The 10,802-nt window shown below is 40.9% G+C and overlaps 1 protein-coding gene across 2 annotated transcripts; it reads left to right on the top strand.

Annotated features, from left to right (window-relative positions):
- Positions 1 to 12: 12 nt before the first annotated feature.
- Positions 13 to 9,946, top strand: sp2 (sp2 transcription factor). Of its 2 annotated transcripts, none has more exons than XM_072660634.1 (8): positions 13 to 98; positions 1,838 to 1,914; positions 2,284 to 3,039; positions 4,311 to 4,526; positions 4,732 to 5,026; positions 6,394 to 6,565; positions 7,631 to 7,824; positions 8,419 to 9,946. In XM_072660634.1, the coding sequence occupies exons 1-8, from the start codon at positions 92 to 94 to the stop codon at positions 8,517 to 8,519; spliced, it is 1,818 nt and encodes a 605-aa protein (XP_072516735.1). In that variant the 5' UTR covers positions 13 to 91; the 3' UTR covers positions 8,520 to 9,946. The 2 variants fall into 2 exon arrangements, with proteins under 2 accessions (XP_072516735.1, XP_072516734.1); XM_072660633.1 differs by lacking the exon at positions 13 to 98 and adding an exon at positions 110 to 1,597.
- The last annotated feature ends 856 nt before the right edge of the window (positions 9,947 to 10,802 follow it).

Consider the following 10,802-nt stretch of genomic DNA (forward strand, 5'->3'; position numbering starts at 1 on the left):
GTTCTCCACAAGCAGGCGGATTGGTCGAAGGGCACAGGCGGTGTCTTTCGTGGGCTTGCTCTTGAAGGCTTCACGGAGAGCGAATGTCGTCATGAGCGGTGGGTAGGAATTATAACGTTGGTGTTTATATTACTATCTACTTTGTTAAACACATGGTTGACTGCAATGCATTGTATATCCAGAGTGCCAAATGTACGTTTCAAAAGGAACTATAACACGGCACTTGCAGGTTGCACACTTCCGGAATCGGGCTGCCTTTCCGTATCAAAGAGTTTATCTTAGCTAGTTCGGGGCTCGTTAGCATGCTAGCCAGCAGAGCGCAGCTTGCTCTGCAGATTTACCGTTTTACGGATTTGGGTTAAGCCGCTCGGAGTTATGTAGCTATATGCTTCTTTTCACGCGTATCCATTCAGCTCTCCCTGTGTTTATTCTTAGGAAATGGCAGTAGTGTAATACGAGGGGAGCGACGACTGTTTTAAGTTAGAAACACAGCTAGCTAGCTTTAAAAACACCGTTAGCTAGCTAGCTTTCCTAGCGCAGCCTCTGTCGAGCTAACGCGTCGTCGTTGGTGTTAGGTTAGCACAGAGGCTCTTCAGCAGCTTTAGCTTAGCTAGCTACTTTTACTCTGAGGTGGCGCTGTCAGGCCGCGCGCGCAAATTGTGGGTGTCTCTTAGCTACATATTTACAACTGCGACCTCCAACTCTGGCTAATTTAACCACACACACACACACACACACACACTGTCTTTTGCTAAATGCTTTATTTTCTAGACTTTTCCATATAGCGCCTTCCTGTACTGTAGCTAGCTATGTAGTTCGTGCCAGCTGGCTAACTTAGTGCGACGCAAGTTTTTCATAGAAGAATAAGTAGCTGTAACTAACTCTGCATAACGCGATCATCTGCCGAGATTGTTAGCTAGCAGCCTCCTGTTTACGATTTCCAACCGATATTATTTTAGTCGTAGTCAGTCAAGATGTAACGTATGTAACGTTAATTACATAGTGGGGATTCCTTGGGTCGTGCTAGCTCACGAACTTGTTTATTTTTCGATCAGGTTGGCTGACTGGGCATTGGGATCGCTTAAGGTGAATTTGAGGAGTAATCTGCACGTTGAATTTTGCTCGTCTGCTTTGCTACGTTCCGGAATCAGTAGTGATGGACGATTCGTGGTCAGATCTGTAGGTAGCTAGCTAACTTTGAACCGTTTTGTCTTGACACGCTCATCTGCTGCTTTGTTTAGGCTATGCGTATTTATTTAGGTAGTGTATACCGTCTGACTTTAGCTTCACAGATCCACTGGGGTACATGCAGGATGTTGGTGGTAAATGTCAAACGCAGGTGCACCTCGTAGCTTGTCATGATTCCCACCTTCATCGTCCAATAGTACAAGTTCTTAGCAGTGTCTCTGTAACTCTGCGTGCACTTGTCATCAGAGTGCTGACAGTGTGAACCCCTTAAAGCCCTCACAGTATTGCTCACTGCTACTACCTTTAGGTGGTAAAACATCAAAACATCAGTTCACATAAGTCCACATAATCATTATGGCCACCACTACCACATTGCTCTTCTGATTCATGCTCATCTAGGTAGTTACAGGTAACACCTCTTTAACTTTGTTCATATGTTTGTGAAAGTGCATGCAAGAGACGGAGCATCCGTTTTTAATTAATTTGATGCAGATGGTACATCACTGGATGTCTGTTTACTTTATGTTTATGGAGTGTTTTGGCAGTAATAATAACTAATAATACTTTTATTTCCTGTTAAGCGATTAAAAATATTGTAGCCTTCCACTTTACCAATCACTTGCTACAGTAGCTTTTTTTGATTTCATAGATCAAAAGGACAGTATGGCCACCACTGTTGCTGTCAGTCCCAGTGAATACCTCCAGCCTTCCACCACCACCTCTCAAGTAAGTCCCTAAAAGTGCCTTCTTATTGACATTTGCCATTTGCTTTATGGTTTGTGTCGGTCTGTTTTGTTGAAAATTGTTTTTAAATGTGTAAAGTCATCCTTATGTGCATATTGAGGGATTTTGAAGATTGCATTATCTAAGGATATATATATATATATATATATATATATATATATATATATATATATATATATATATATGTATGTATGTACATATATTATTTAAACAATAAATAGTTTGCATTTGTTTCACAATGGTGCTAAACAGGTGTAGGCTAAAATGAAAAAATAAAATAAAATAAAAAACACTGTCCCATTTATCAGTGATTTCATCTTTTTTTTTTTTTTTTTTTTCTCCATCTCGTAGGATTCTCAGCCGTCACCTTTGGCCCTCCTGGCTGCAACTTGCAGTAAGATTGGCCCACCTGCAGCCCAAGCCCCAGTCAGCACTCCACCAGCCCAGCCAACTACGCGCCGCTTGCACCCCATCAAGCCTGCTCCAATCGCTCCAGCTCCGCCCAAAAATATGGCCTTCCTGTCAGCTAAGGGAAATGTGATCCAGCTACCTGCAGGCTTAGGTTCTTCAGGAGCCAGCCCAATCCTTCTCACTATTCAGACCCCCACACGACCAGCAGGCACGACTACTGCCAACATCCAGTACCAGGTGGTGCCCCAAATCCAGGGAGCCCAGACCATTCAAATGATGCCCCAGGGTGGACAGATCCAGATAATTCCTGGGACCAACCAGGCTATTATCACCTCACCTGTTACAATGCAGGCTGCCACACCCACTCCTACATCTGTGGCAACAGTGCCTGCTACACCGAAGACAGTACCAATCAAGCCATCAACGCAAAAGCGGCGGCAGAATAATTCGAACATTGCATCTAACACTAATGTCATGCGTCTGTCTAGTGGACTTACGCTACCACTCAATGTTGCTACGGGTGAGGTGGGCGGAGCGCAGATAGTCACAGAATCAGCAGCTGCCACTCCTCGGCCAGCAAAGGGAAAGAGGGGGCGTAAGAAACAGGTCGCCACCCCTCAGCCCGCCTCAACTCCTCCTTCTGCTGAGCAAGTGGAAACGGTGTTGATAGAAACCACAGCTAATAATATTATTCAGGTAAGTTTGGCTCTGTTTCTTTGGTATTCATTAGTTACATATTGTACCGTTCATTCATCTCATACATGTTGTACATGTAAATTTATTAGCTAATGGACTGTAAAGAATAAAGCTTAAAAAGAAAACCTCCCTGACCACAAGTTTTTCTACAGAACAGTGTATGTATGTATGTAATAACTCAAAAAATGAAAGGTAGCTTAAATAATACAGTACAGACTTTGCTATGTTGATGTACACAATGCAAGCCAGATTGATCAATCTGGAGGAATAAAAGCTATGTCCACTGGGGGGCAGGTCAGGGCTAAACATTCCCTACTGACACAAGAATGCTTCATTGATTATCAATTCTGATTTGGTACAAAAACAGCAATGACCACACCTGAGGAGACTGCATTGTTGTTTAAACTACAAAAAAAAGACAGAAAGTGATTAAATAAAAGCCTATCATGGTTTCTTCAGTCTGCTTCTGACATAACATCACACTGTGGTGTTTTCTTTTCGTTTTGTTTTTGTAAATGCCATAATAATATATGCTTAACAACGTTTTATTTTTTTTGTTTATTTTATATACTCTTTATTGTCCAACTAATTTTAATATGCAGTACATGCACTTCAACATGCACTGGTGGACCACAGTGGACATTATCATGTCATTCTGTTTTGAGTAATTATCATTGACTAATACTTTTAGAGTATTGGTGCACCTGCGCATGACCTCTACAGGAGCTTTCATGAGATACCATTCTAAATGGACGTTGGACGTGAGTTCCTGGCTCGCAGTCTCCATTCTAGTTTATCCCTAGTTTATTAGTGTTCGATAGCTTTGAGATCAGGGCTTTGTGCGGACTAGTCACGTTTATCCATACCAAACTCTCGCAACCATACCTTTAGGGGCCTTGGCGTTTATGCACTAGGGCTGGATTAGAAAAGGGCCTTCTCCAAACCGTTTCCACAAATCTGGAAGCAAATAGTTGTCCAAAATGTCTTGGTATGCTAAAGCATTAAAACTTGACTGGAATTAAAGGGCTAAGGTCAACCCCTGAAAAACAGCCTCATAGCATTATTCATTCAGTACTTCCCTTCAAAAGCCTTAAATGTAATATTTTTAGTTGTGTTGATAGTATATAAATAAAACTCGTAAATATATATATATATATATATATATATATATATATATATATATATATATATATATATATATATAAACAGCAACAAAATTGTAGTTAAGGTGGCGTTGTTGTTGTTCAAAGATTTTTTTCCTTTCATCTTAGGCAGGGAACAATCTTCTGATTGTGCAGAGTCCAGGGGGGAACCAGCCAGTAGTACAGCAGGTGCAGTTGGTTCAGCAAAAATCAGAACAGCAGGTGGTGCAAATACCCCAGCAGGCTCTAAAAGTGGTGCAGGCCGCTTCTGCAACTCTTCCCCCTGTGCCCCAGAGACAACCAGCTACACCTAGTGTGCAGATGACCCCCTCTGAACCCACACAGGTAACTCCTTTTTTACTATTATAATTGTTTTTTTTTTTCAGAATTTCAGTGCTTACTCGCTGACATGCCATTCAGGTTACACAGCGTTTTGTATGTTTATTTGATATTGTTTTGTTACCATTATTATAAAGGTTTGTTATCCTGTTAGGTATCTCACTTGACCAATCTGTATGTTTACCTGTCTGTCTAATCTGTTGGTTCACAGGTGCTGATTAAGACAGCTTCAGGTGAGTGGCAGGCAGTGCAGCTCCAGAAGACCATAGTTTCCACTCCAACTACGCCAGCCACCACCACCACCCCTACTGCTCTGACTGTTGTCAGTAAGAAAGCCCAGCAAGGAGCACGGAAAGAGCGAACACTGGCAAAGATCGCCCCTGCTGGTGGAGGTCCTATTAGACTAAACACAGCTCAGCTTGCCTCAGCAGGTCCAGCTGTTCAGACCATCAATATCAACGGTGTACAAGTACAAGGAGTGCCTGTGACCATCACAAATGCTGGTGGTAAGTGATTTTGCTTAGTTTCTGGTCACAGTTAATTTTATCTGGTTGTGGTGTTTGATTTTGACTAGGAAGATTTAGATTATATTTGCACATTTTTGCAGCCAGTATACATGCACCATAGGGTCTTCCATAAATGCAGTTGTATTGGTCCCATTACTTGATCTGTCTACCCCTTGACGTCACGTCATTTGACAAATTGTACAGTCATCAAAGCTGAATGGGCATTCCAAAAGCAGAATATAGTTTCTTTACATGGTGTATGCGGTGACTTCTTCTATCACATGATTTTGGCTATTTCCTCCACACCCATTGCTAACAGTTGCATAAAGTCAAGCATACAGCTGTGGACAAGCATTGACTGTAGAACAGGTCATTCTGAAGAGACCAGTGACTTTCATGGGATGGCACGGTCATGGGATGCCACCTCTTCAGCAAGACAGTGTTTTAAAAAAATCATACCCTGAGTGTTGTTATTGTAATGGCTAAAACACATGTCTACAACAGCTCAGCCACAAAGTGGTAGGCCAAAAACTTACAGAATTGGACTTCTGAGTCCTGAAGCGTGTTGCACAAAACAGCCGCCTGTCCTCAGTTGCAACATCTCTGAAGTTCCAAACTGCCTCAGGAAGCTATGTCAGCATGTTGGAAGGAGCTTCATGATTTTGCTGAGCTGTTGCACACAAGCCTAAGATCATTAAGTAATGCTAAATGTTGGCTGGATTAGTGTAAACCACACCAGCAATTGACTGTGGAGCAGTGAAACTGTGTTTGTCCGGAGTAAAGAGTTATTGTACTTGCCCTCAATAAAACTCCCTTGCAGCCATATTCCAAAGTCTAGTAGAAACCCTTCCTAGAAGGAGCCTGCTATTGCAGAAAAGGGGAATTGATGTAATGCTTAGGAGTCAGTATGTACATTTACATTTATGGCATTTAGCTGACACTCTTATCCAGAGCGACTTATAAGGTTACTCGTGTTACAGAGGTGGGCCAGTGTAGTGTTAGGAGTCTTGTCCAAGGACTCCTATTGATGTAGCACAGCATAGTCACCCAGACCGGGAATCGAACTCCAGCCTCCCACATGGTGTGGTAGCCCAGTGGCAAGTAGTGGTGTTATCTGTTGCGTCACACCAAACACTATGTATGTATATGTTTTGATATCCTGTCTAGACTTAGATTGTGTAGATTTTAAAATGCATTATATGTAATTGCTAACATAAATGTACTGCTCAGTATCAATCTTCAATCTATCAATCTTAGTTTAATCTTTAATTAATCTTTTTAAAGGAGTGCAGCAGAGAGGATAGTTTTGTAGCACACACATCAAGAAAATGTCAAGCCTCACCTGTACCTGTCTTTTTGGCTCCCAGGTCAGCAGCACTTGACGGTCCAGGGCGGAGGGCTGCAGCTGGGCAGTGTACAGACGCAAGCGCAACCGCTGAAAGTGGACCAAACACTCGCACTCGAGTTGCAGAGCCAACCTGGTGAAAAAAAGCGACGCATGGCATGCACCTGCCCCAACTGCAAAGATGCAGAGAAAAGGCAAGAAAATCCTAGATTTAAAAATATGATGGCGAGAAGCACAATTTAAGTACACATACAGAAATACAACTGAATGCAGGGATGGCGGTGTTGTTATCCACTGCACCAACCATGCAAAAGAGCATGCTTTTCATGCTATAACATTATACTGTGTTCAGTATGCTTTTTTTTTTTTTTTAAGATTAGTCTCTACAGATGCTTTTAATAAAATATAGAGGCCATGGACCTCATGCCGCTTGCGTTATTTTGTACACTTCAGTCTTGCAAAAAAAGCAGCAGTATGACACCAAATAAAGGTTCAAAGTGACAAAACCCTGAAACTGTGGTGCAGAATTTAGCTATCAAACAAGGTCTGAAAGGAGCCTGAAGGCCGTCATACGCCAGATGGAACGCATATTGGCCAACTCTGGAAATCAAGGACACCTAGCACTGTTCAATTTCTCAGCGCTCCACAACGTGCCATGCAGAATGTCCTTCATTATTACATTTAATTGAAAACAAATCAATAATATGACTTGTGACTAGAAATGGACATGAAATGCAAGATGTGTTTTAAAAGAAAATTCATTTGGAGTAGGTATCTCTCTAAAGCTTATTGACCTCACAGCTTTCTAGCAAGAAACTGTATTGTGGGTAATGTATCAGGAGAAGCAAGCTGATCAACGAAGTGGGGAAAGACCCAAAAGTATATACCATTGGTTACAGATTTATTTATTTATTTTTAAAGACCTTGAGCTTAAAGTAAACATTTTGTGTGACCATATATTCTAAATCTAAATTCTCTTCATAACATAAAATCATTTCTTTTTTTGCAGCCATGGGATTGGCACTTATTAAAACATAGGGTCAGAGCTTATGATTAAGCTTGGTGGTTTTGCATCTAGTGCTTAAGCTTGAAAAGCTTGCCTCATCTCTCACTACAGTGAATTCACTTTGTCTTGTGAAAGTGTTCTGTTTGCTTAATGTCTCGTCAGACATTAAAGAACTGCATCAAAAGATCTTTTTGCCAAAGATCACCTTTTTAAATCCACTGACATAACGAATGGTTTGTCTTGTTTGTTACAGGCCGGGCGAGGTAGGGAAGAGGAAGCACATATGTCATATACCAGGTTGTGAGAAGACCTTTCGGAAGACATCATTGTTGCGTGCGCATGTACGACTGCATACGGGAGAAAGGCCCTTCGTCTGCAGCTGGGTCTTCTGCGGGAAACGTTTCACACGCAGTGATGAACTGCAACGGCATGCCAGGACGCATACAGGTACATCACACACTTAGACCTACTATGCAGTCATTTCCGCAGTACCCTGAGTGCTTACTGTTCCTGCTGTTTAGTCCAGGTTTATTTGTTGTTAATTATGTGATCCGTCACTTATATTGCAGCATTTACTTGATATGTACATGAGTCCAACAAAGCTGAAAACTTGATTTTAAGGGGAGGAGGAGCTGTCAAGATTTTAGTTTTTTTAGTTAATTGTGATTAATCATGTTTATTAGAGAGAGACAAAGAGCTATAGGGCTGTGATAAGTGTGTTAGTGCATTATTGTCTTGTTTTCATTTTTCATTATTTTTAAAGAATAGCACGCATGTTCTCCTGCATGCACTTACTGATCCAAATAGCTCTCAAACTCAGCGCTGTTCAAAAAAAAGAATGAAAGCTTTGTGCATATGTGATACTGAGATTACAGGAGGTACACTTTGATTCATTTTACAGAGTGAGCATGCGCATCGCCAGCACAATGGCCATTAGGGGGCCTGCGGAAACAGCCTACACACCATGATTACCATTATTCTTTTACTGTAAACCAAGCCTTAACCATTACATGACTGAATTTTATTTATTTATCTTTGCAGGAGACAAGCGCTTTGAGTGCTCAAAGTGTCAGAAACGATTTATGCGGAGCGACCACCTAACGAAGCATTATAAAACGCACATCAACACCAAGAACTTGTGAACATTTGCTTTCAAAAGGTTTTGAGAACTCTTAAAAACAAAAAACAAAAAAAACAAAAGGACTCTTCCCCTGGGATGGAGACCAGGGAGGGAGTGTTTTTACAGATGACATCCCTCCCACCCCTCCCCTCCCTCATCCAAATCACACACATGGTGTGTCCTAAACCAGGCCCTGTGGAGTAGTCTGTGCGCATAAGCCGGGGCTTCTCTCGCGTCTCATTTTCTACCCATCCATTTGTCAAAGGAGGGCTGGCAGGCTACGCGGCCGGTGCGTAATGCTGGCATCATTCGTGTCTTGCTTGATGCAGAAACCTGACGCAGTGGCTGTGTACTATGGGAAATCAGTTTGTTCTTCCTGAGCAGGAAGAATGAAATGAGTTAGAGTGCATCTCGGACATAAATTGCAGCACCAACAATTACTCCAGCCAAAAAGCTCTATTTTTCTCCATATTATATATTTTATTTTTCTTTTGAGCCTTTTGACTGGTGTGTAGCAGCTCCTGAACCGCTTTTATTGTGTAAATGTTTGCTTGCATACAAACATACATTTGTACATACCTGGGCTATTTTGAAAGTGAAAATGCTTGGAGTTTCTCTGTTATCCAGCCAAGGCTCATTTCAGAATCTTAAATGAAAAATTTTGAAATGTTCCAACTCCACTCGGTTAATATTTCATTGTTGTTTTATCAAAACCTCGTATTTCCGTATTATTCCAGGTTTTTATTTTTTTTAACACTGTTGGAAAACAGCAACTTGCCCCTATGTTGTGTAAACATTTCATTACAAATGGACCAATAGAAATGGTCCAGAATAATATGGAATAAAATTTCGTTACATTAACGTACATTAAAGTTAAGACACCCCCCCCCCCTTCCTTCCACTGTTTCTGATGCTGAGACACGAGGTTTTGGTACAACAGTCAACAGTGACCACATAAGAAGAGATGATATTTTGCTGTGACTGGACAATCATGTCATTAGGATGGAAGAAACAAACAAATTTGACATCAGTTGATCACCACCAGTGTAGGAACCCTGGAGTCATGTATTAATAATCGCAGATTCATACAGGAGACGGCTGTATTTGAAAGACAGACATAGTTTAGTGGTATAGGTAATTAGGTGGTATATTATGCGAAAATATATTCAGTTACAGAATCTTATTCAGATAGCAAAGTGCAGGATCACATCACAGTTTATATGCTACCTTCATCAATAGAAATGTGCACTCCTTTATTTCCCAAAAGCGAGAGAGAATATAAGTCAAAGCGACAGATGAATTTTTATGACTTTCCCCAAATACAGTTCATCAAGGAGTGACTGGTTTTGAAACACAGCCTAAGAGAGACCCAAGCATTTTGGAATTTCTTCCAATGAAGTTTCTGTAAATGTTTAATGTCCTGGTCCTCAAAAAGTGCTTTAAGGGAGGGGGGTGGGGGGAGTCTGTGCACAAGTATGTTTGTACTGTATGTCTGAATATGTACAAGTATATCTCGGAGACCACGCAAAGAGTAGGATATTTGTTACACAAACGACTGCATTGGCTGCTCCAGCCGAACCTGAAGGACGAGGACTGTGTACAGTGTAAATGAGAAAAAGAAGTAATGTTGTATAGTTTCATTCCTGTAATACACGAGCCTATTAGATGACCCTTTTTATCGACTTAATGTTGCCTTAGAGAGCTGCACCCCTTATTTAAAGAGATTTCAGTCTAATTACATGGAATTGCGTTTGTAGAACTGCTTTATCTTTTGTCTAACTTGTATTAAGAAATGCCAATTTTATGTGCACTGACCAAATTCAGGGTTTTAATCAAGTGGTTAAATTTAGTATTTTGTTCATGCACCATGACTGGTTTATTTTGTCAGAACTGAAAAGGAAAAAAAAAAAAAGAGTCCCTCTTTCTATCTTTCCTAAACAAGCCCCACACCTAAAAGTCCCTGTCTGAAAGCTGATGATAGGTAACCGTGTTTGTATAACTTGTACTGAGGTGCTTAAACAAGAGAGCTTGCTACTTTTTCTACAGTCAGCCCATCTCTCAAAAATTGACACAATAAAGCATTCAGATCACTTGTTTTCCTGTGCTTAAATGCAACCGGCAAGCTGATGTACTGTAGCATAAATACCTGAGGCCTTGTTTATACAACCTACTTGAATTCTATTCAAAATTTGGTCCTCACAAATTTGTTTATTAATTAATTTGAAGAAAAAGAATATATATATATATATATGTGTGTGTGTGTGGCTTTCTCTCAAGTCAAATCAGTGCTTTTCTGTGGATTCTG

This window comes from Salminus brasiliensis, chromosome 17 (assembly GCF_030463535.1).
Source record: "Salminus brasiliensis chromosome 17, fSalBra1.hap2, whole genome shotgun sequence".
Taxonomy (NCBI): Eukaryota; Metazoa; Chordata; class Actinopteri; order Characiformes; family Bryconidae; genus Salminus; species Salminus brasiliensis.